The sequence below is a fragment of the Lichenostomus cassidix genome, chromosome 1Aa (assembly GCF_008360975.1).
Source record: "Lichenostomus cassidix isolate B80296 chromosome 1Aa, HeHo_3.0, whole genome shotgun sequence".
In the NCBI taxonomy this organism is placed as follows: domain Eukaryota; kingdom Metazoa; phylum Chordata; class Aves; order Passeriformes; family Meliphagidae; genus Lichenostomus; species Lichenostomus cassidix.
Genome location: NC_139480.1, coordinates 40,308,794 through 40,335,516, shown reverse-complemented (window position 1 = coordinate 40,335,516; position 26,723 = coordinate 40,308,794). Strand labels below are relative to the sequence as shown.

General features: G+C 37.5%; 1 protein-coding gene across 2 annotated transcripts; it reads left to right on the top strand.

Annotated features, from left to right (window-relative positions):
- Window positions 1-857: 857 nt before the first annotated feature.
- Window positions 858-26,723, top strand: RASSF9 (Ras association domain family member 9). 2 transcript variants are annotated; one of them, XM_085046046.1, is made up of 2 exons: window positions 858-1,091; window positions 23,055-26,723. In XM_085046046.1, the coding sequence occupies exons 1-2, from the start codon at window positions 1,045-1,047 to the stop codon at window positions 24,328-24,330; spliced, it is 1,323 nt and encodes a 440-aa protein (XP_084902172.1). In that variant the 5' UTR covers window positions 858-1,044; the 3' UTR covers window positions 24,331-26,723. The 2 variants fall into 2 exon arrangements, with proteins under 2 accessions (XP_084902172.1, XP_084902181.1); XM_085046055.1 differs by having other exon boundaries at window positions 858-1,104.

Below are 26,723 nucleotides of genomic sequence, written 5' to 3'. Positions count from 1 at the left end.
TTAAATTACTGCAGAAAGTAGAGGGCTAGGGTGTGCTAGGGCTGTGCATGGGACTTCCCACCTGCCCTGGGTGGGAAAACCTTCACCCATTGGTACTAGCCTTTTGGGCACAATGAGCTCTCTTTCCCTTGCTGTGCTCCAAACTGGAGCAGGGAAAAATAAAAAAAGTTTTTTTCTTCTGAAGCTGTGCTCCAAATGTCTGATTCCCAGGGTGTTCCAGTGAACAGGAACCATGATGTGTGTTCACTTCCCTTCTGGCAAAGCCAGTTTGAAATAATAACAGAAAAGGTCCTGGAACAGCATAGTACGAATCCAGTCTTTCATGTTGCTGTCTCTCTTGTTCTCTGCTAGGCCACATTTTCGAAGGTGCGTTTAGTCTATGAAGACATTCATGCAAATAGCTAATTTACTTAAAAATCCAGGGAGAGCAGAGGGGCCACAGCGGTCTTTTTCCCTTCATCTTCCCTTTACTCCTTCAACACCTCGTAAAGAAGCACCGAGGTACTGCAAAGACAGATTATTATGCATTGAGAACTGGTGTGGCAACTGTAGCTCGCCCTTCATTAACGCGTGTGTTTAAGCTGAGCGACTTGACCTGAAGTGGCTGGAGCCTGCCGGGGAAAGTTTTCAGTGCTTTTGTGTGTGTGTGTGTGTGTGTGTGTGTGTGTGTCTTTACAGAGTTCCACACGGGAGCAAAACCCCCTCTTTCCCCTCTGCTGCCTGTTGCCCTGAGGGTGACAAGGCTGAAAGTTTAGCAAGTTCTGTGCATAACTTCACATCACAGGAGCAAGTGCGTATTCCCCCCCTCCCCTTTCTTTTTCCTGCTTCTAAACACCTCCTTCAAGTTCGCAGCTGGGCAGGACTCCAAAGGTGCAGCAGCAGCAACAAGCTGGAGTTCAAAGTTAGCAGTAAATTGCACAACTTCCAGCTCATCGCTACGCTCGGTGACTATTAACAAGCTGGAAGGAGCTCAGGCAAAAAAATAGGGGAGAAGGGAACACCCTCGAATTCTTTGGGGATCGCTGATGTTATGCCGCTGGGATCATGGCTCCTTTTGGAAGGAATTTATTAAAAACCCGGCATAAAAACAGGTAAAGTGCATGGGTATGTAGAGGCAAAGGTAGGGCGATATGGGATGAATTGTTTTTTATACTTTTTTGCTTGGTTGTGGGGGCAGGATGTGTTATCCGGAGCAGGCAGCTGAACTGCGGGGCTCACCTGCGAGGGGCAGCCGGGCAGGGCAGCGGAGGGGAGCGGAGGGAAGGGGCTTTTCCCTTACCCCTCTTCCCCGGACCTGTCGTGCCCTTTTCGCTCTGGCTCTTTTGACTGCTGGGCAGTATTTTCCGTGAGCGGGAGGTAGCTCTTCCGGACGTGGAAGCTTCCCCGGCTGAAGCGAGGCTGGCAGCGGCAGTGCCCCGCGCCGGGACGGTGAGGCTGGCCGGCAGAACCGGCTGCAGCCCCGACGGGCGCGTCCCGCGGGGGAGCCCGGAGCCCTTCCCCTGCCCCGGGACAAAACTCCCCGAGTTTCTCACGGCAGGGCCGGGCTCGGGGCCCCTCGCCTCCCGCCTTAGCCCCGCTGCCCTGGGAGGTACAGCGACAGCCTGCGACCCCTTCGGATCTACCCCGTCCCTTATCTTGTCCGCCGGAGAGGTAGGAGAGCATCGAGCTCTCAGCGTGGGAAGGGCGGGGGGGGATGCTTTTCTTGTTTAGCCTTTAGTCCGGGATGCACTTGTACTGCATATACTTTTTTTTGCTCAGAAAATTCTTCAGCGGGACAGCTGTGGTCCCTGACTCGGCTGCCGTGAAGTTTCTCTATGGGGACTTTGCCCCCACGATGTGCATGCTTCCACATGCCCCACGCACGGGCTGCGAAAAGGACAAAAAGGGTTATGGAATCATGCTAGGTGCTAGGGTGGGCACTAGGTTTTTTTAAGAGTAAATTTGCTTGGACCTTATGGAATGTGCAGCGGCTAAGCCCACTTTGCTAAAGCTGAAGAGAAACAGATCACTGAAATTTTGCCTCAGCAAGAAACTCAAAAATCACTTGTAATCTCGTCCTCATCTGGCTAGTGCTCTTCACTGAAATTCAGTTAGTATTTAAAACAATGCAAGGGATGATCTTTTCCATGGGGAATATAATCGAACTCTAAAAAGTCTTGTAAAAATTTCCTATTTCTTTTCCTCTCTATATTTGGCTTTTGGTTTTCACAGTTGATATACTGAAAATTATTTGGGGGGGATTGTATTTGTTGAGATTGTGTGAACATATTAACTTAGCATATTATATAGAATATAAATTAGAAATGTTTAAAACGTTTAAAAGATTGGATGCTATTTTAGAATTATTAATAATGTAGGTTACTGATTAAACTGCGTGTTTTGCTAATGTGTCTGAAAAAAGTAAAACTTTTGTATAACTCTCATGTGGCCTATTTTATGTTTAGAAAATCTGGAAAGGCAGACGTGAACTTTTACATGAAAGTGGTTTTACATAGAGCTGTAAATCTATTACTCTTAAGTGATGGTGTGTTACTGCCATCACTTACCTGAATAAGGATTAAATCACAAAGCACAGCTCTACTGTGTTCAATGGTGAAACTGTTTCTCTTTTGTCTATTTACAATATGTTCACACTAATTGCAACAATCTCACTGTGTTTGCTGATGTGATATTTTATTCCTCAGGAAAAGAAAGTCATAATCCAAAGCTTTAAATAGGCAATAAAAATTAAAATACCAAAGGAACCATTACTGTGAACATCTGGCACTTTCTTCGCATTTCATCCTCCCATCCCCAAAAATAAATTAATGCCTCTAATGGCTGGGAGGTTTTGTGGCAATAGGAAGGGGCTGTGTGACCACAGAAATGTAAGGGGAGGGGGTCAAGAGCAAAGCAAATGACGTAATTCTTAAGGTTTGCTATTATCTATTCAGATATTTAAATTTCAGCATATTTAATGTTATCTTTGATGCTGAATTTTGAGAATTAAACTTTGCTTATGCATTTAGTAAAATGGTTTTGCAGTTTGATTAAGGAACTACATAATAATAATTTCTCATTTTAATTGTGTCTTGGTGAGCTTATTTGAAACTTTGAGAAGAAGTGAGCTTAAAATCCTCCACGGCACTTAGATTGCAGTTGGAGAGTTGGAACTTGTGTCTCACTACCTTGTCTTAGTTTGTGGCTCAGTACCTGTAAGAACAACCAAAAGGGACATAAACTAATGTATATTTTTAACCTGCTGCTGCTTTTTAAAATAGGCCTAGTGCTCATTCACCTTTCTGGGAAACTCAGCTATTTTGCTTTTTCTCTGGAAGTTTTTAAAGACCATTTGCTACATGCAAATTAACTCCTGAAAGTTATAAGATAAGCAAATGAGGAATAAAATCTCTGTTTACATGAGGACATAAAGCTAAATTGAGGCAACAAAGGTAGGTGGAAGAAGAGCCAGAAGGAAAATGAAGGCGTTACAGTCATTTGCTCAGATAACAAGATGACACCACTGTAATTAGTGCTTGTCTTGCAGCATCGCCCAGAGGTTCCAGATCAGGGCCCTGTTTAATAGCTGGCTCTTCACATCCAGATTGTAAATTGTCAGTCTCTACCCCTAAGACTTCAGAGTTTAAACAAAGAGGTTACTCTAACTGAGTTTGTGTCTGTGAGGTATTTGAGCAAGACACAAGAGATGTTGTCCATTATGCCACAAGTCTTTAGAGAAAGAAACTGAGATTAAACCTCAGGACAACAAAACCTGTGCTGAAGTACGGTTAGTATTTAAAAGATCTTCAGTCAGTATTACTGTCTTGGACTGCTGAAATGTCACTCATACAGAGACAGCACAAGGCCCATGTAGCCCATAGATCACTGTAAACCCTGGTTTGATTTCAGGGGAGTGGCTGCTAGGAGTGTGACTCCAACATACGTTTCTTGGCAAGAAAGACAATAATGATATTTTGATATCTTTTTCAAGAGCTGTAAGTAGTTTTTATGCTGTTCTTTGTCCTTCTGAGACAGCCAGGAGTAATCACAGGCCCCAGAATGTGTATATGCTTGTCAGTTGTCCCCAGGAGAACAATACTTCCAAGACGCCCCACCCACTTAGAAACCCAAATGTGCGCAGCAGGGACAGGCTGTACCCTCTAAGGCAACAAAGGAAAAAGGAAAGTTTCCTGCAGGACTAAGGCTCTGCAACATGAATAAACTCAAGGGTATTTATTTTTATGCAAATCTCTTAAAGATGCTGACTTTGAGAGTGAGAGGAATGCTCAGCTCACATCACACTTTGCAAGTGTAGTGAGGGCAGGAAATGCTTAGCTGAAGTTGGAGGAAGAGAAAAGGCACTGAATTATTTGCACTTAAGGTCTAGTATTGATCTAGCACATTGCTCTACACAGAGACAAAACAAATCCCTATCCAAATATGAGAAATACAGAACATATATACTTGCAATATTAAGCTACCAGGGTTTCACATTGTATGCAATTTCCTGGTTGCTAAGCAGAACAGGAATTTATTCTGCATTGATTTGCTGTAAGATCAGGACTTCTCTGCTCTGGTGCTAGATTTGATCACTTTTGAAAATGGGTCTTTAGGTTCATTAAAATGCTTCAAAGACATCTGGATCTATCTTACAGTGAGAAAGCTGACCTCGTATCTGTTTCTTTCATTGAGACCAGTTCCTTGGGATTTGCACATAAACCTTAGCCAAACTTGTTGAAACTCTACTGCTTTGTTCATGTTGTAGCTGGGAAACTGAAGGGAGACGGTACAGATAATCCATCTTGATGCTGTAGGACTGTCCTGTTATGCGCAACACCTTGGGAAGTACGTTTTGCCAGTTTACTTCATGCAGGTCTTCTGTTTACTACAGCTATTTGTACGCTCTGCCGACATGCAACAATTCTGAACCCAGTGTACTGTTTCATGATTAAACAGTTGTGTTACAAATCTATTAATGTTTAAATGTGTTTACTGGTTTTGCTTTTCCTTCCTGTATTTTTTCCACCTTTTACTGTTTACTGTTTTCCACTGTTTTCCACTTCTACTCACTGCCACAGGAGTTAGTGTAGTGTTTCTCTATAGGAGGCAAAGACTTATTTTGCCTACTCTTTAATTAGCTCATCTCTGGTTGAGAGGTAGAAAGAAAGACCATATATCTCCATTTAGTGTTACGGATGTAGAGGGAGTTCTTCCTGTCCTGACAGTCAGAGCCCCTCCCCAGTGAGAGACACATTCAATTATTCTCTCAGGTTTTATATTATAGTGCAGGGTAGTGAATTAGATTAGAGACTTCATCTGTCTGATACTGACCTAGCATTTCCATGATCCCTCCCTTTCTCCCTCCCTCCAGTAGTTTCTCATTGCATCTAGTTAGCACAGTGATTTGTGTATTACTCTGAACATCTCTTCTGCTCTACCTGCGGTTGAGTACACTGCTGTACATTTTAAACCTTGATGAAGTCAAAGTGAAAATGCTCAGCATTGAGGTTTGGACTGGTAAAGCTCTTGGAGATCAGCTGCTTGTCTGAATGAACTGTGTATGACCCACACTGTAAGTCTCATGGGATCATGTGAGATGTCTAATACTTCTCTTGGATGAGCACACCCGGATAAAAGTCTATATGAAGCTATAAAGGTGCTTACTGATACAAGACTACAAGGTATTTGGTATGTATGTTGGAGGGGGAGATAAAAGTTTTAGAATCAATGGTGCTGCCTCTGTTAAATTTTTAGATTGAAAAGATGGTGCTTGTTTGGAAATGGTAGAATGCGTTCTTTTTGCCTTTGTTTTTGTTTTGGTTTGGTTTGGTTTTACTTTTCCCTGAGTGTGAGATGTATTAGTGAACTATCAAAGAAGTCGTTCCTTTTTGAGCCATACGTCATACATTATAACTTATTTACTGGTCTGGCTTGCAAGCTTTGCGTCAGGGGTCAAAATGGCTGCATACATTTTCTAATAATCTTTGTACATATTTGTTCACTTCACTTTCAGGAAGAGCTTTTCGTCTAGCAAAACACTAACCTTATTTCTAAAAAGTTAATTATCTACTATTCCAGTAGGGCAGGCAGCAATTTCATCCTGAAGGAGTAAATAAAATGAGTAATAGAAGTGTAATACTACACCATCTAAGAGCATGACTTAGGTTAAGTTGAAGCTAATCTGGAACACTAATAAAGTGTAGAGTCAGGCTGAGAGATACATTTCAGAGAAAACTCATTTTTTTAGTAAAAAATTAAAAAGAGGAAAAATCTTGCTGGCTGCTGTTCATTTCCTGTAGTACTGTTGAAAAACTAGCATTGTGCATGAAGAAAGACTGACACATTGCTAAACGTGTAATTAATTCAGTAGAGAGAAATAAGTTTTCAGAAAGGGGCATTTTTCAAAATTCTATTAACTTTTTTTGAAGTTAGTGATAATCACAGAGTAGTACCTCCTGATTTGCCTGTGCTCAGAAAAAAGTTTTGTTTTGTTTGTTTTGTATGATTAATAATAACAACTTAAAACTCTGGTCTGAAACATTATTATTATTTGAAAACATTAACACCTCAGTAAGGCTGTACAAGCCTTAATTAGTTCATCCAGCTTCTATATTTAGTATGTTGATAAATCCTTATTAATAGTGACAGAAAGGATGATGCAATATAAAATTTTCAAGACTACATGTTAAGTGAAGCCTAGAATTGAATGTTGGACATGATGGTACCCAGTCTTGTGCAGAGGTAACTGGGCTATTATTATCACTGCTGTTGTGTCTCTTATGTATTATGATACTCTCAAGATGATGACTTTCTGTCTTTTTCTATATTATGTTTCCATGCTAGCAATTCCTCGGGTATTGGACAGGACAAAACAGATAAGAAGCAAAGCATTTCAGGAAGCCTTGTCCAAAAGAATACTTTTTAAGGCATGTTTCTGGAACTTGACACAAATAGGCATCAGGATTAACCACATTGCCTTTTCCTGCTTTGACCTAGCCAGAAATACACTTAGGGTGCAGGTGTTGCAATAGTGATAACGATACCAACTTGTTTGTGACCTCAAACAACCGATAAGCTTACTTCATTTTCCTTAGCAGTAATTCGGGTGTTAATATTTACATGCCTCAGGAAAATAAGTAGGACATGACTAGACAGTGTAAAATGTGTAGAAGTGCAGAGTGTGAAAGCCAGTTAGTGGGAGATGTATGAATTAAATCTGTGAGCTCTTTGTTCTTAGTTCTTGTACAGTCCACTAGACCTAGCTGCCATGCAGGGAAGTGAGAATACACTAAAGATTGTTTAGGTTTGATTTTATGTGATTTTCTGAGGAATTTTTCAATGGTCTGAAATTTTCCGTAATGTTTAAAATGGTTTGTGAGGAGGGTTTTAATGTCCCAGAAAGAGAAATAAATAAAGAAACACCATGTGCATCTTAATATGTTTTGAGGTAGTTTTGTGAAGTGAAAAAAAGAAAAGAAAGTTGCCTGCAGAAAATAAAAAAAAAAAATGAAAGGAAGGTTCTCGATGGTAATGATAATAAAGTTGTCATGTAATTATATTTTTAATCCTATGAAACCCAAGTCCTGATGCCATATGGAAATGAGCAAAAGACATCAAACTTGAAAGAAAAAATTCCAGTGCATGTTTGGCACATCTCTCATGCACTTTATTTATACCCTTTATTTAAAGACGTGTTTCTCTTTCACCAACTTTCTGTTGTTTCATTCTCACTCCTGTCTGCCTGAGTACGTACTTGCCTCTGTCTGTTTGAACCATTTAAATTGTAGTTTAGATGGTTGCTAGACATGCATTTTTGCGCATTAACACTAGAAGAAGCCAGACTACCAACTTATATTTTATGTTGTAATCTTGGAGATGATGTATGCCTCTTTTTTTCTGGCTTGTGGTTGGGTTTTTTTATGGTTTTTTTCCCACATTAATTAGTAAGTTGAAGAATAATCATAAGAGGAAAATTTATAGAGAGGATGTTTGCTGTGAATGTAATATATAAATATAATTTGTTTATTTTGAGGGTCAAAATCATAAATCTGATTAAGTTGCTTTCTTTTTTCTTCACCTTTATTCATTCTCTTTCACTGATGTAAAGAGTTCTGAGTTATGAATTTCCCATCATAATGGTAAATATAATCATCTCTATTGAAAAGCAGACTTTTCCCCCCTCCTTTTAATAGCACAAAAATATTGAAGCTTAAAATAAATATGCAAAGGCATAATATTCTCATGTTCAAGAACAAAATCAGGTTTATGAAAATTTAATGATCTATTAGACCATTGTTTTGGTCAGGTATAAATATGTTTACCTTACTTTAGCTTGTAAGCGTGTATGACCTCACTGGAATAATGCAGTTGAGTGAAGACTACTAATTTTTAAGAGAGTCTGCCCTTGGGTCTTGAACATGCAATTTGCTTTGTGTTAAAAGATTCCATCATCCATGTAGAACACCTCACTTTGCTTTCCCCAACCTCCTTCAATTCAAAGGAATTCTTTCGACAAAGAGAATTTTCCACTTTGAAAGCACTTTCAAGCTACAGCATTTTTCAGAGTAACAGTTGGGACACTGTTTTGATGACCTCAGGTATACCTCATTTGCCATACGAAGTTACCAGATTTTGCTCACTAATCAAAGAGTGGCTTAGTGACATTTAAAAGTGTGGGATCTTGTGCTGATGTTCAGCTGCTGATGTTTTGGTTGGCTCCATGATTGGTAAACTGATGTTCTGAATTGTTTGGACATTACCTGTTGACAGACTTCCTCTATACTGATTGCTAAGGCACTGAGTATACTTGTTTAACTTGATTATTGCCTGCATCTTGCAGGGCCACTTTGTTATTAATATCCTGTTCTACTGAAAAACTACACAAATTCAGTTTTCTAACAACAATTTAGGATAGGTATTGACTTCACTGCACTTTCCCAGACTCCTGGTATTTTAAGGATTAGGTAGATAACTAATAATCTTTGTTTACCCATGAAGGTCACTACAGGTGTCAAACAAAGATCTACATTATTTTTGGAACTGCACTTGTGGATGGTCACAGCACTTTTGCTGACACTCATTTTTCTCCTGAGATTCAAGTACACAGTGAACACAAATGTCAAGCTCCATCTTACTCTACTTGAGCCACTGAAAATTTAGGTATCTAGTCATCTAGGTACTCTTTGTAGTTAATGGATGCATCTAAACACTTCTGGAGGGCAATTCGTTCAGTCTTAGACAGGCTGTCAGTATGGGATTAGTCACCCTTTTGGAGGTGCCTATTTTATGCCACTGATTACAGAGGAAGATCAGAAAATTATCTTTGACTCCACATCTACATTTTTAAATAGCTTAAGGTAGATGATACGAGCTCCACCCAATCACTTTTCATGGAGTATGCTCAGGTTTGTGGAGCAGGTTATTAACCGCCTTTTGCACCACTCATTTTAGAAATTAAAAAGGGAAACATGAACGGAGGGGTGAATTACAGGTAGATAATGTATGATTAAGGAAGAACCATTCTAATAGCATGGATGTCTTCCCTGACCCTGCCACAGAATTCCTACCTGTTTTTGGGCAAGTCACATAAACCACAGTTTACAGAACTGGTTACTCACTGTGTGTTCCTCATTTGCTAATTCAGTGTCCTGTAAACTCTTTTACATAAGGGCTGAGCAAAGGAAGTTTATGGATGTCTTGCTTTGCACATGTCTATGGATATCAATTCAGTAGACAGAATAGAAATTTAAATGAGTGGATAGCTTTGGCCTAGAACTTTTTGAGCTTTGGTTTGTATAAGGGTGTTCTTTCCCTACAAGAGTATGTGGAGATAAATTCAGTAGTGTCAGCCTGAAAAGCAAGTGAATATCTGATGGTTAAGACATATATCAAAAATTTAAATTTTAAAAAGTGTCCTCTAGAAGGGTGGTACCATACCTAGGAGAAAAGATACGAATAAAAATGCACACATATTGAACAAATGTAAGTAATAAGGGCTAGATTTATGGAGGAGACTTTGATGTCTGAATGTAATTGTAGTCTTCTAACACGATATTTAAGAACTTCTGATGTTTAGATTCTGACTGGTAGCACTTCCCAGCCACCTGTACTCCTATCATGTCTTACACTGGTGCTGAACACCGTGCAGTTTGTGCCTCCCTCATTGTGCATTTTTCAGAAAAGTCTCCTGAAGTTATTCTAAATTGAAATTCTGTCACTATTTCATGTTGAAGCTGCAGCAGTTTGTGTTGGCTTAAGTTACAGTAAGGCAGACAAAGGTGAGGATTTGTGTTGAAAGCTTCAGTAAGAGAAGGGAATCAGGTTTTTTGTTGCTGTTCTAATATTGTAATTTTTTTTTATGCAATACACATTTGACTGTGATCTAACAGCATCTAAGTCCTGCCCTTTTGTTCATGTACCTGACTGCTTTAGGTCAGTTCCTGCTGAACTTGCTGGTGTTAGCAAACCCCATTGTTAGTAGTTGAACTCTTCTGTAGTACTTTCTATGGAAATTAAGATGTCCAAATGAGCATTATGAATTTCAGCAGTAAGAAGGATACTTGAAAGTTATAACATTCAGTGTCTGTAATGCTTCAGTGCCTTCTGTGTCTCTGACAAAACTGAATATTCTCCCTGATATGCATTTAAGTGAGGGAGGTGTCCAGTGTAGCAGAGAATGAATCTTGCTATGGATACACTCAATCAAATTAATTTTTGTTGAACTAAGTAGCATGGAAAACTTTAACAAAAATGCCTGAAATTTTACAGTACTTGGCTTCATCTTAAACATATCTCTTTGTACTGAAGCATTTGTGCATGGTAGGCATGTATTCAGTATATAAATGCATATATGACAGCTTGTGTTGTATGTGATTGTGGAATGCATATGTATAGCTCATGAGATATACTGTCCCATATGTACAGTAAAATATATTACAACCCCCAAATCATTGTATATATAAATAATACATGCAGAAATAGCCACTTCTGTAGATTGCGTATTTATGCATCTACATATTACAAAGCTGAGTACACACCAGACTCCTTTAAAAGTCAGAAGTGACAAACAGAATGTGCACATGTCATGGAAGAAAACTAAATCTGTGTATTTCTCCCACCATGACAGAGTTGTTCACATGGCAGAGGGAAGCATGCCTTCACCCAACTGTCGCTGTGGTAACCACTCAGCTTATGAAGTACCTTGTTAAAAGGCCTTTTTATCCTCCCTGAGCTATGAAGCCATCTGAATTGCTCATGTGTTGAAAGGATCCCTGCAAAGACATTTGGATACGTGAAATAAAGAAACATCGGATTAATTTGAATGCTGACTCAACCTGACTTTGTGTGAACTAATGACAACAAGTAGTTTGCAGTGTCTTTCTGGTGTCACAGCCTGCTTGGGATAATCACTATCCTGCCACAGATGCCTCTCACAAAACTGGCACCATTATTTCTTGGGCCTGCCTTGCTCTTTGGTCACAGTCATGTAGCCATGCTTAGCTTCAGCTGAGCCCACTGCAGATTTTTGGGCTATTCCTGCTCTCCCTGTCCATCACAAATCTTTTGCCAGGAGTTACCACCTTTCAGCTGCATTACATTTTTGAACGGTTTATTCCTAAACTGCTCAATTGCATTTAGATGGCTATCTTAGATGGTTTAAAAAGGCTTTTATCTTTATGGGCTAATTCATCATGACTCATTGGAGGTCAGACAAGAAGCTCAGCTGCAGTGGGAGGGTTGTGATGGACAGCTGACATGGTTATGAACCTCTTCATATGGACCCAGCTGGAAACTTGTTACGTGATCCCATTTTGTCTGTCATAGAACAGGTTTTGGGTTTAAGTCATAGTCATTCAAATATTTTGGGATTCACGTGGCTTTTTGTCTGTATCACATGGAATGTCTTTCTTCCACAGTAAGCTTCCTTCACCTTCTTACAGCTAAAAATTTTGTGTTTGTGCTACTGGACACCATTCTCTGTATCTCACTCTTATCTATACCTTTCCTCCTTGCATTAGTCTCATAAATTCTCCATTACTCTTGGTAATCTTAATGATCCAACATTAAAGTTGCTGCCAGACAGCAATTCATCCCTTTTTGCCTTTCCTATCTGTATTGCTCGGCTGGCTAGAGCTAGTTTTGCAATCTCCTGTGCTCTCTTTAGCATATCCATTGCTTCAGAAGAGCACAGTTGGTGAGGTTAAGAATTTATTTCATTTGTTCAGTAGCTTCTTCACAGAAGATGTGGTTATATTCCAGAGACCCTATCAGCCTGAGTCTGACTAACTACATATTGAAGCATTCATTGATAGGCAATTTTAGAAAATTACTTGAAAGCATAAGCTGCACAAATCTCTCAGACTGACAATGGACACTAAAAATGCTTCAGGTTTCTTTAAAAAAAAATTATGTCCACTCTTCTTGTTAGCATAATTATGTATCTAGTACTCAATTTAGCTCTTTAGAATGAACATTTATGTAAGAGTCCACTTCATTATCTCATCTTTTTTCTTTTCAGCTCTTCAAATACTGTAAGTAATGGAACACATTTGTCACTGAATTGTCTTTCAGAAAGTTCTAGGGAGAAATTTAAAAGAAAAAAAAGAAAAGAAAGAATTGATTGTAAATGAGGTCTTGATAGAACATCCTTTGAGGTGATATTTTTCAAAATGATTTAATAAAAGCAAATGAAATGGGAAAGATCATACAACATAGTTCCAAAGTGGTGTGGTTCACTCTGTAAAATTTATTGCAGTAGTTACAGAGGAATATTAAAGCCCATCCTGTCTTTCTCACTCCTGGAAAACTGTAGAGAGATACTCAATTAGATTTTATGATATACAAAAAATCTGTGTTGACAAATCATTGGATTTAAAAAAGTTAAGAAAGGGTAGTGGTTGATGAGGTGTTGAACAGCTCTAAAGGTTTGCTGTTTCACAAAGGGCAGTGCTAAGCCCCCTTTCCAGGCCCCTGGCCATTCTCAGCTGTTTCCTTAGCATGGCTACTATTCTTGCCTGATGCCATAGAACCTGAATGAGTATTTTCCTTTTTGTCTTTTTCTGAGCCTGAGTTCAGCCTTAGGACTGGCAAAAGGAAATGAAGTCCATCTGGACTTTCCATTCATTATGATTGAGAAGAGCATCTGTCTTACATGGTGCCACCAGGAGCAGAGAAGAGGTGCACAACATGCACAGCATATAGGGGTTCAGAAGAAGGTAACCATCCCAGCCTCCTTCAGATCAGGGAGTATTGGAAAAGTTGCATGAAATCTTATTAATTCCTTGTATGTACCTCGTTCCATTATTTAACTTGCCTTATTTTCATCCGTGTACATGTAGTGCTCTTTGTTCAAGTTTTGGCAGCTCAGACCCAACCTCAGAATGCTTTGTGTTTATTTCTTCACTGGGCAAAATGTCAACAAAGGCAGGGGAGGGAAGCAGTATACTTTTGCCTTTCAACAAAAGCTGAACTGAATTTCACGGAACCACAAAAAGACCCAAAACAACCAACCAAACCAAAACAAACAAAAAACCCCCTCATCCTCTCAATGCTTGGAATTCCCCTCACTTCTTTGATCTCAAAAACTCATAAACAACTAGAGTGCTTCTAAAAGGCAGTTATAAAATTTCTAATGGGAGAGGTTAGATAACACAAATTTCTGTTAACTGCAACAGCAACTCTATGTTTTAGAAACCTGTGTTCCAAATGAGCTATAAATGATTCTGCTTCCTCTATACAACTGAAAGTGATAGAGTTTTAGACACATTCTGTAAATTATTAATAGGAGCTCCATAAAGCTTGTATAGTGTAACCAGTGCTTATTGTGCACAGGCACTTAAATAGACAAAGGAGCATTTTAAAGAATTGTATTTTTGCAGTGTAGCAAAATTCTTGTGGCAGATGAGAAGTATCAGTGGCATTTTCATTTGTTCACTAGTGAGAACTACCCATTGCCCAGAATCAAGGTGTAGCATATACTGTATTGATATTCCTAAACTTTGCACGTTGCTTATTAACGCTGAGGAATTTTAAAATGCCCATCTTCCCATCCCCCCCATCATGATCTAAAGAATTGCTATCACTGAAAATGCCAGTGTTTATTTTGGCTCTGGCACTTTTCCTGGATCTTCCATTCCTGTATAACAGCTGCTTCCTCAGTAGCAGTTGCAATCTACACATCAAAGCATGTTTTCCCAGTAAAGTAAATTCTGATGTTACTGTTACTCATCTTGGAAAATATTTTGGTGGACAGCTAGTTCTCCTTTTCTCAAACCTTCACCTCCACTGTGTCAGGTTACTGCAAATATACTAGTATGACAAACGTTACCTGTCATGGCATCTTGTGTACACACCACGCTTACTGGAATTCCAAACATTTTTTTGAGTAATATCCACTTACTAACCTTATGGCTTTGACTATACCATGGAGAAATGATGATTAGTCTGACAGGAAGGCAGATTTAAAGCTGATGTAATTTATAGAGAATGTGTACCCTTAGGGGTAGAGGGAAATTTCAGAGGTAAGACAGGAATAAAGGGCAGAGGCAGATGCAGTCTCCTACTGCCTGTAGGTTAAGTGATTGGAAGCTTAAACATGGTATAAGGCAGAGTTAGTCGGTGAAGGGGAGGACCTGGTAAACTTTTGGTCAGCTTCACTGAAAATTTGCACTTGGACCTTGCAAATGAGATTTTGCAAAATAATTTCAGCTACTGTAGCAATGACGCAGAGTCCTGTCATTAAGTAGAGCAGCTGGGGTGTGTTTGAGTTAATCCATCATGACTATCACTCTTATCTGGTAAACAAGGTGTATAATTCCTCTTATAGTATCTCTTATTTCTGTCTTTCTGTTAGTGAAATATTCTGAGTTAGCGCAATTTCTTGGCTTATTTTCTATGCAGTACAAACTCTCCTATCCATCCACTTAACAGATGATAGAATTGTAAGCCTTTGTTGGTCCTTTTTGTTGGCTGCTTTAGTTTCCTTTTTATCTGTTTTAAGTGCTGTCAGGGCTTTTTTCCCCTTTTTATTTTTCTTAACTATTGGTGCCTGTTCAGACACCTGTTTCCAAGCAGTACCGTTATTAGAATGAAGCAAATGATTTCCAATGCAATTTTTTACCAAAGACTGACATTTCAAGTCAGCAGCAATCTGGTGTGGATGAGTTATTTGCAATAAAATAATTGCCAGAATCATTTTCTTTAAACTGTCATACCTCTTATGTTTTTATTCAATTAAAAAGTAATACTACCCTATTGCAATTCAAAGTTACTTCACTGAAATTTGTCAGAGAGCACCAATATAGCATAAAGTGTTTAGGTGAACAGAAATTTCAGCCATAGATCATTGCTGAATTATAATGCATGCAGTTTTGTACAGTAGCTAAGGTGATAACATTTCTCTGCAGAAGAGATGAAGGACCTACTTACAGTTTGAAGTACATTAATTTTAATTCATATGTGACATAATTTGTGACAGCTGTTGCTAATTAAAATGCTTCATAGAGACTTCCTGACAGTATGGGTATCTTGTTGAATTAAAAATTTATGCCTTCAAAAAGGAACAGCAAAATGGGCATAAATTTATACTAGGAAAATATGTGTTGTAATTAGCTAGTTATAAAAACAAACTTACTTTAAATTGTTTTCTTTTTTCAAATATATGAAATATTTCAATTAGAGCATCCAAACTACAGTGTGTATGTGTATGTTTGAAAAATATCACATGGCTTGCAAGATGCCTAATTTTCTTTTATTTTTAGTAAATGCCTATGTACATTTCTGTAAAGGAAGAAATTTTATCATAGAACAACATTAAACGGGTACAGAAACAGATGGTAGAGAGAAATTTATTTGTCTCTATAAAAATAATTACTATGTTTTCAGAAATTCTGTGGTGTTTTTTCCAAGTCTTCTTCCAGTATTGGGACTAATTGATTATCTATATTGAGAGGTTTTATTCTTACAGTTAGAGTACTAGTTCTGCCTTGCCATGGTGCCTTTCAGATAGCTATTTCCCTGACTTTCGTGTGATGCAGAAGGGAAGAAGAACCAAGTTTCTGACATGTCATGTATGGAATTTCTGTGTCCTGTATGACATGGACATTAACTGTGCCTCCATTAATATTGTTTTTAGGGACTTGTGAAGGGGAATGGGAATGCATTTAGTTAATAGGCTCACTTAAAACCCTAAGGCTTTGGAGTAATTCCAGCTTCATTGGGTAGTGAGAGAGTAGCTACTTCCTCATTACTGCCCTTAAGAAACTCAGCAGCGTATAATTTACTTAGGCAGGAGGCATACCAAGTATAAGATTTGACCTTTATTGCTTTTTGAATAACTTTACAGAAGGAGGCAGAAAGTTGAGAGAAAAGGTGATTTAAATGTGGATAGACTGAATAAACTTAATATGAACTTTTACTATGATCCATTTATTCCTGGAAGGTTGAAATACTTCTGACCCTAACTTTCATATGGACTGTGTGTTCTCTATAGCTTTAATGCTTAACATCACTTTCAAAAATCTCTTTGGATCAAATTAAGTTAGTTTCTTCCAAGCAAGAATTGCAACATATGGCACCAATAGCTTTACTTTTTTTGCAAATTTCACAGATAAAAATCTCAAAAAGCCAAAATATGTTACGATCTTTTCTTTCATAACAATCATCCCTTGTCTCATATATGCTTAGGTGTATATATACCTATACACACACATATATGTGGTAACATCCTGAGATTTTTTAAAAGAAACAATAAATGCTATGTAATGTTACCAGATCTAAATGGAATGTGATGATATATGTATGTTCCATGCTTTGACTTCATATTAGGTTATTGACTTCATATTGGGTCAGAGGTCTGGTAGAAATGGCATTCCCACACCCTTTCCACAAATCACTGGACATTAGGAAAAGGTTCTTCACTGGGAATGGGGTTGGGTACAAGAACAGTCTCTCCAGAGGGGTAGTCATGGCACTGAGCCTGCAGGAGCTCAAGGAGCTTCTGGATGATGCACTTAGTTGTATGGTTTAACCTTAGGTAGTTCTGTGAGGAGCAGTATTTTGGACTTGATGATCCCTAGGGGTCCCTTACAGTTTGAGAAATTCTGTAATTCTGTGGCTGATAAATTAATGAGCCCTTATATGCCCTAACTTTTAAGAGTCCCTGGTATCAGAGGCTGTCAAACTCCATGTGGTATGTGCCCTGTGGTACAAATGTGGGTCATTTGTGTCAAGCAGGTATCCCTATAATATTGATTTCTTCATACTTTTAGCAAGTAAATATAATTTAAAACCATCACATTTTTGATAGCTAATCAGTCATATCTTTGATGATAGTTATAGCTCATCTCGAAGAGATAACAGAGATTAATAATCTTGGCCCTGAGATAACAAGGTTTTCAGCAAGTGCATGAAAACAAGGCAAGTGCTGTCTGGGCCCTTGCACATAGAAGAAACATCCTTGGGTGTTGAACAAAGAGAAGACCATAGTACAAATAATACATACTTCCCAACAGGTATATATATATGCCCTGGCAGCACATAGATATTTTACACAAATGGCTTTCCAGCGTGAACTCTTTGATGGAAACTTTATAAATTATTGAGAGTTGTATGCATATTCTAGGAAAACATTAATGTATTTCTTGGTGTGCCATCTATTTTCCCCTACTGACCTTTATTCTATATAAATTATTTCAATTACTGGGAGGAGGCAAGTAGTAAAAATTTGGGTCATAAACATAATCTCAGGTTTGAATCCCTTTCTTAGGTATTTTTTAGCTAAATAATTTGGTTTTTTCTTTACAGAGAGTATGTCAAGAAATATGGTAGTGCTGAAAAAGGATTACTTTTTTTTTTGTGGAAATCTAGAAAGAATTTATTGCAGTGAAGGGAGATAAGGTTTTTATATATGCTTCTTTTTCTCCACAAAGGCAAAATGCTCTTAGTGTCCACTGTATTTCAGAAACACTGCATTAAATTGCTAACCATATGATATGGAAGTGATCTAGTCCCAGCAGAATGTTTGCAGAAATTAGTAAAGAAAAAGAAGCACTTTGTAGGCATGAAGGTGAAACTAAAAAGCAGGGGAATCCCTTTATTTGATTGGCATGATTGGTTGTAAAACTATATGTTGCATATTTAGGGAGATTATTTTAGGAAGGCAAAGAATTATGTGTTTGATATGCATATTTTTCGGCCAGACATACGTTAAAGTCAGTAAATATCAAAAGTGTCCCTTCCAGCATTTAAGCTATCTCATATTTTGACTTTGTGTGACATAAGCACATGTTTTTGTTTTGTCTGTATGTTGCTGGAATGCATTACCTTCCCCTAGGCCTGAAGAGCAAATTAACAAATTGTATATCTGACATACAACAATCAGTTTGTGCTGACATAATTAAGACTGTGTGAGGTCTAGAGCATGACTCAGATGGGGTTTTGGGGCGCCTTGAAGAGAAGCAAGGAGCAGAAGGCATGAAACTAGCAATCAAACCAAGCAAACAGAAAGATTGGAAATGTACTTTTGACCATTATTAAGTTTAAATTCCCATCTGTTCCTAAGTAATTAGTGGCTTTGCAAAAAAAAAAGATAGACTTGCATGTTGTTGTTATCATCAAGATTTTATAATCATAGATGGATAAGTAGAACATTTCAGTGATTAATTCAAAGAAACAGAATTTAAGGCAGGACTGAAAGCTTCAAAGCCTGTTTACCGCAGCAATACACTTTTGAAAAAAATACAAGAAGTTGCCTAGTTAGTTTTGAATAAATTATTATTGGGGTCTTCAGGAAAGCCAAATATTTAAACTGGAAAAACACTTTGGCTGTTACACTCTTACTATCTGCTAGGTTACTAAATGTTTTGTGTCCTTTACAAAACTGGAGGAAATGAAAGTCAAGGAACCTAAATGTGTAAATGTGCCTCTCTGTTAAAGTGACTCTTTAAAGCAGATCTTGTTCCTGGAGATTATAACTTCTAGTATTGCATCTCAGGAAAAAAAAAAAAAAAATCCTGTCAATGACCAAAATTTATTGAAGACCCTTTCCTTAGTGTTGAAATGAATTGATAGATTTCCTTATAACTTACTGGCTAAATTGAACAGTCAAGGTTTAAACGAAGCTAGGAAGTTATAATGTGTAGGTCCCACATTCAGTTATCTTTACTAAATCAACTGCTGCTGTAACTGCTCTTGATACATTTCTCTCAGATAAACCAGAATCTGATTGGATTAATATCACCTGAATGAATCTGGTTGTATTAATTTCACGTGAATTTAACTACCTGAAAGTGAGTTATTTGATTGAAGGTGGCCACATAGGTCTCCTGTAATTAATGAAAGAGAGAAATAGTTTCATCTGATGATTCATGCCGATGATCACAGATGGGCCAGGCAATGGTGATTTCTTCTTGGAGCTCTCCTCTCTTCTCTTGATAAAGAGGAACTTTTGATAGTGAATTTATGCTGAAATCTAAACTTTCCAGTGAATTCCACTTCATATATGCAGAATCTGCTCTTCACTTTGTATAAGGAGAGCACAGTTTAACAAAAGCTGTTTCCTGTTACTGGCATCTTCTTGCATCCTGAAAGCAAGTTTTTAGTAATTGTTATTCTGTGACTGACATAATCATGCTTCATTTTTGTTTGGGATTACCTGAATTAACTATGATAAAAGAATTATACAATAAGTTTTACTTAAAAGTCCATGGTAAGGAGCCAGTTTACCATTTTTGTAGTGGAAGATAATAAAGAACCGCTCTTGATATTTTAGAAGATATTAGAATTCCATGGCAATGTAAGATTATAAATGTCTTGCTAATTCTTTTTGTTTAGAAACAAAGATCAAAAATTGAGTGAAGTGACTAAACAAAAATAAGGATAATATATGTTGTGGCAAACAGAAAAATTAACAAAAGAATTTCTATTTTAAAATTCTGTTTTGATCCAAGGATTACAGAGATGTTCAGAATTTCTTTCAATTTCTTCTCTCCTTTTCTGTAAAAGGTGATAGTATAACTGAAAGGTGTAGGTTTCATGACATATATACATGAATATATATATGAATACATATATATTCATGATATATCTATTTGAATATATAATTCATATATATATTTATATTTATAATTGCATATTTTCATCTATAAGCTACTTGAGATCTTTGTGTACCTGCATGTGCATATATTATCCAATTTTGCAGTGCTGCTACTAGTTATATGCTATAGATAAAGAACAACCTTTCCCCAAAAAAGCTTAATGTAAAGCCTGGGTAGACAGGTGCATCATAACTGAAAAAATCACAGGGGGCAAAAAAACAGCTAAAAATGCATTGGAAACAGTAATTTCAAGGGGTTTTTTTTTACATCCATGTTGTTTTCAGGGATTCTGTAGAGATTGCTTTTCAATAGACAGTGTGTTTCCATCAGAAATTTGCTCAATTCCTGCTGAACTCTGGGAATTCTATATAAAAAATGGGTACAGCAAATTTATCAGTACAACAATGATGGGACATCTAAGGTGTTTGCAGATTTTTCTGAGGATTTACTAATAACCCAGAGAGAAACTGTCTTCATAAGAAAACTTTAAAGGAGCCAGGAGGAGAAGAGAGAGTAAGGTTTTCTTAATCCACATATCTTTTACATACTGTAAAACTAACTAGGAGAAAATATGGCAATCAACCAAAAACAAAAATGAAAAAAAAAAAAGAATAGTTTTGATCTGAAAACCAATTGCATAAGACACTCAGAAGAGAGCTAGGAGAGAAGAAATTAATTTCCTGAAATGTATTTCTTGATTGCAAAAGAAATCAGGAAAGATACACACTGAATTTACTGCCTCAGAGTCCCCAGTATGGTAATTTTTATATTTTTATGGGTTTTTTTTAATTGTCAGTACTTTCATAAATTTAAATTCAATGACTGCTGATACACTTATATTTGTAAATCAGTTATTTGAGTATCAGTAGTGAACATGGTTTGAGCCACTGTATTTTTGATAATTCATTTTTGCATAATTTTGTTAATAATAAATTACATAAGTGTAGTTTATTTGTTGCCTTTTTTCTTTTCATATCTGTAGGACAAAACAAATATTGATTTATAATAGTCACAGCTGGTTTATGTTGCAACTGACCATTTACCTGAATTTCACTTAATTGCTAGTCCGTCAACAGGAAAAAAATAACATCATGTAATTTGTAAATCTCCAAGCACTTACAGATACAGACTTTCTAGCATGTGATATACTTCACAGTAATGCCACTTAATCTATTATCATCCTTCATTCCTTCCCCCCCCCATTTAAACTTGAATATTACTCTTTCTTTGTGCCACTTTGCCATTTTCTGTGTCTGTGATATATGCTTTCTTATTTTGAGTAGTCGATGAAAACAGTATTAACTTTTTTGAGCACCAGTTTCAAAAAATAATTACAGTAATATTCTGGTCTGTGAGGGGGGGCTATTGGAGAGGGAAAATGATGTCATTACTCAGAGCCATCTACCAAAACACATATTTTACAGAGGATTGTACCAAGACCTGGAGCAATGCAGTTGTAGGACAGAGCTCTTCTGTGCAATAATACTAATAAACTTACTCTTGTCAGTTTTATTAGTATTCATTTGCAGTCTCCAGTCTTTTAAGGATTTTTGCCTTCTGGTAAGAGTGGCACCTAGAGCTGAGTCAATCATAGTTCAATTTATTGAATTGCAGTGTGTCTGTCATGTTGTGTAATAATTAAGAAAAAAAGAACAAGTTGGATTGCTTTACTAATCATAGGGTATAACCATAATTAAGCCAAATAAAACTCCATTCCTACTTCAACTCAGAAGCCTAGAAAAGTTCCATGAATAAGTAGTCCTAGATAGAAACAAATGCTGTATTGAGCTCTTTGAATATTGCCTGAATAGTTATCTTCATTTTCAAGCTTTCTCTGAAAGACTGGCCTAAATCTCATTCATTCAAATTAACTGCAAGAGATATCAGAAAGTCCAGAGAAAGGCATTTTTCCTCAGGGAATTTACTGTTTTATCATTTTATGTAAGAGGTCAAATCATCAGGTCTGGGCAAGAAGCAAGCTATTCATGTGCAGGCATGAGGACATGAATATCCTGGCAGCTCTACCAACAGAGGCCCACAGCAGCCCAGGACCAAATGGGGACAAACTGAAGAATTAACTATAAAGTGAACTTCTACCTTTTTTCCAACTGAATTGCTGTCTAGGAACTACTGATTGTATTGATTAGACACTGAGAGGAGCCTTAATGGTATCTCAGACACCTGGAGTTAGGTGTCTCAGTGGATAAGAAGGGAACAGGTTAATTGCACATTCCTTGTAATTCATAAATAAGCAAACAAACAAGTAAATAATTTTTTTTGCTTTTCTTGCATTTTGTATCATTTCAAATGTGATAAAATGCAGCCCCGTGTATGTATTCTGTTGCAGCTGGTCTTCTCTCATAACTCACTGAAATCCGTGCTATTTAGTGCTTCAGGAAGAGCAACATATTTCTTGACACTTACTAGTGGGGAAAAAAAAAAGCAATTGTTTTTATGCTTGTGTGGGTGCAGATGTGGTGAAAGAACTATAGATTTATCCTGTTGTCAAATTCATTGCTGGTGTTCAGTCAGCTTTCCTCAGTTGGTCTATGCTCAGTGCAGTCATCCCTTCAGAAGCCATTTCTAAGAGCTTAGAAATATCTCTGCAGTCTCTGTAATGAGATAAATTTCAATATCCCAAAGCTGTGTTGTCCTAGGACAGTCTGAAACTGTTTACAGTTTGCCAGACTTTATCACTGATTGTTAATATACACTTACTATGCACAGAACAAATAGATCTGATAAAAGATACTTTGTGTGAGATTCCCATTCACCTGGATTAGTGATAATATTAAAGCACTAGCCAATTAGAGGTGTTACTTAATCCAAAGATATTTCCTCATGCAATTTAAACAAGTATATTGCCTTGTACAATAGTACAGGAGTTTTTCAATGTGTTAGTCATATCAGAATTATAGTAATTATTCATCCTGTCTCTGCCATTGATATGTAATTTATACTTGGTGTCTTCTTGTTTTCCAGATCTCCCAGCAAGGACATGGCTTCAAATGAAAGAGAGATTGTGGTTTGGGTTTGCCAGGAGGAGAAGATTGTGTGTGGCCTGACGAAGCGCACAACTTGCTCAGAGGTGATTCAAGCACTGCTTGAGGAGCATCAGACAACATTCGGAGAGAAAAAGGTCCTTTTTGGAAAACCTAGTGATTACTGCATTGTAGAAAAATGGAGAGGCTCGGAGCGAGTGCTGCCTCCCTTGACAAAGATTCTGAGGCTTTGGAAGGCCTGGGGGGAAGAGCAGGCTAATTTGCATTTTGTGTTGGTAAAGTCAGATGCTTTCCTCTCATTTCCATTGTGGAAGACAGCTGAAGCCAAGGTAGTACAAAACGTAGAGAAGCAGTGGGACCTCAGTCCAGCAAACTACATGAAGATGTTGCCAATAGACAAGCAAAAGAAAATTGTGAGGAAGACTTTCCGGAAACTGGCCAAGCTTAAGCAGGACAGTGTTCAGCAAGAGAGAGATAATATGGAGACACTGATTCATCTGATCATATCTCAAGATCATACCATCCATCAACAAGTCCTTAGAATGAAGGAATTAGATATGGAAATTGAAAAATGTGAAGCAAGATTCCATCTTGATCGTGTGGCCAATGATGGAGAAAATTATGTGCAGGACTCCTATTTAATGATCAATACCTGTGAGGCTGAGCAGCAAGGGAGTAGGCCAGATGATCAAAAAGAGATGCACGACTATTTGAGCAAAAGTGAGGGAATTTTACAGGTTGAAGAGAGACTGAAACATCACAAACAATTAATAGAGAACCTGTGTGCTGAAATTGAAAGAGAGGTACGTGGTATATGCATGGAAAAAAATGGAGACAATGTTCACACAGAAGGAGCAGCTAATGCTGAACTGGAAACCTCGAATTTGGAAAGCGTAAAATATGAGCTGGAAAAAAGTATGAAAGATGGTCTGAGAATCAACTCATACCTGGGCTGCATCCAGAAAGAACTTACATACAGGGACTCACTGCTTCAAAAGAAGGAAAAAGAATATGAACTTCTTACAGAAGAATTTAATTTACTACATGTTAAAGACAACATTGAAACTAGGCTTCAGTCAAATGAAGAGCCATCCAAGGGCAGTGGCACCTCCAGTAACAGCATTGCTGTTCCTGACTTTGTTCATAGAGTGACTAATCTGGACATAAATGACACAGACTCTGACACTGGAATCAGCTCCACACACAGTCAGGACTCTGAAATAACTGCAGGGGACATGGTACTGTTGTCAACATAGTCAAAAACAGTTATGCATTTTTGAAAAATATATTTTGGAGGACATTTATAAACATTAGTAAACCTGTTTTCTTGAAAATTAAGCTCTTCAAGATGTTAAAACTGTGGCACTGCTTTAGCAAAGAAACAGTGTCTATTTATGTCCTTAATGGTATCCTTGTGCTAGCATGCATGGGTTAACTGGTAATGTGTGCAAAGTTGTTGGCTTTGCTACATCAAGACAGACTGTTTAGACTTTGTAATACTGATACTCAGTGAAATGGGAGCATTCTGACTGGCTTGGACCAAAAGTTTGGAGATTTCTTATCCTTTAATCTTTGGGTCCACTCCTGCATCTCTCTAACATTTTAGGAACGTGAAATAGAGACTAGAGAAAACTAGACAGGGAGCTTGATTTTCTGCTCTGCTACATTAGCTTTATGCAGATGGAGTTTCCCTGCCATAAAGCTGCTGTAAAGGAATATATAATTGAGCATATAATCTGTTAAAAAATAGTTTTTATGATAATGTAGAACAAAAGAAATGTAATTGCATTTATGCTGTATTTTAAAATTAGTTTATATACAATATCAGGATGATATTTTTAAAAGCTCCTAAGTCCCATTTTAAAAATTACCTTTCACACATGGGTTTTTAATTTTGTTTCTCTTTCAGCAGCTTTTAATCTGCTTTTAAGATCCTTAAACTCCCTACTTATCTGCTGTTACCCTGTAGCTGCCCCAGTGATGTTTAAGTCCACATGGCTCCTGCCAGCAGGCATGTCAGAACTGCTTACGTCCTGCTAGTGCGAGACGCTCAAATCCCAGGCTCACACCCAGCCCCAAAGGCATTTTCAGCAAGACTTTCTCCTACCTATCTCACCTGTTGGATCCAGTGTCTTAAGCCTCCTCAAATCATGACTACCAAAAAAAGCATAACAGAAGCAACAGGCAGGAACCAGACATTTTTTGTCTCTGGCTAGACATCGTTTCCCAATAGCCAGCAAGCAACTATTTTCACAAAGCAAGTAGGTCTTCAAATCCCAACTCATACTGTTTTGGAGCAGGAATTTGTAAATCATGCTTCCTCAGTGAGAACTTTGAGATACAGTTAAAACTGGTCTACTTTATATAGCTAATAAAATATTGGGCCCCAGGTAAAATAAAAAATAAATCTTAAAAAAAAGGGAAAAAAAGAAGGAATGCAAAACATGAGAATTTTACAACTGTGTGGTAAAGTCAAATTATGTAATTTATAATGTAGTCGTTTATCTCAAACCCTTCTCCAGCATACTGCTGTAAGTCCAAAGCAAAGCTGTAGAATTGAGGTGTCTCCTCAGTTACCAAACAAGTTTTCTCACTCTAAGCTAGAGGCTCTGCTAATAGGGAGCACATGCATAATTTCTGGGTTGCCATGTTTATAATTTGAAGATCAATCTGTTTAATACTTCTAATTAAAGGAGTTGAATGGAGAAATAATGAAAATATTTTGAAAAAAGGTCAGCTCTGCAAAATTCAAGTAGATCCTGGAATTAACAGCCTACAAAGTAAATGAGTGGACAGTACCTAGAAGGTACAAATGTAAAATTCTTACAGATACACTGCTTTCTTTTTCTATAATTCTCTTCTCCTAAATGTCTGTCAACCATGTGTTTTCTAAAAGGACCAAAGTGCTAGGACTGCTGATTAGCACATATTTAATGTAGAAAAACAAAAAAGGAAAAAAAAAAGAAAAAAGCCTTTACTAAAAAGAAAATTTTTGTGGCTTATTTGTTGTGGTGTTTTTTCCTAATCCTGGATATTATAAATAGTTTCTGTTTCAGTGTGCTAGTTGCCTTAATATATTTTTTGTTGTATTTTTTTCATGCAATGTTGTTTGAATGCTTCAATAATAATGTGTAATATTTAGACTCATCAGCTCCTGATGGAAACACATTTATGAAATATATTATCTTATCTTTGTAATAATTTATTAACGCAACTCTGCATCTTTTGACCTCTGTGGTATCACTCTGACAAGTAGTTAAGCCCAGAGCTCTGAATGCTGAGAGTAGACTAATGTATTCTATGAGTTCTTACAAGTTTAGTTACCAATAGTTACAATTTTTATTGAGTCATTTTTTTATATATAAATACTTAGAGGATAGAGAATTGAAACAGAATAATATACACAGCTGTTCAGGCTAGTACAATACCCGTGGGGGGAACAAATTAATTTCCACTCATACTCTACCAGATTTATTCTGCTCATAGGAACTTCTGCAAGTTTTCTCAACTTTATCCACACTAGATGGTTGACTGTACATCCCCTGCAACTTGTAGGTCTTAAGGAGTATTACTGTGTTTTAAGAAGAAAATAGAAAAAATAGGTTGAAAGAGAGTATTTCTTAAAAAATAAAACAATATTAAAAATCCA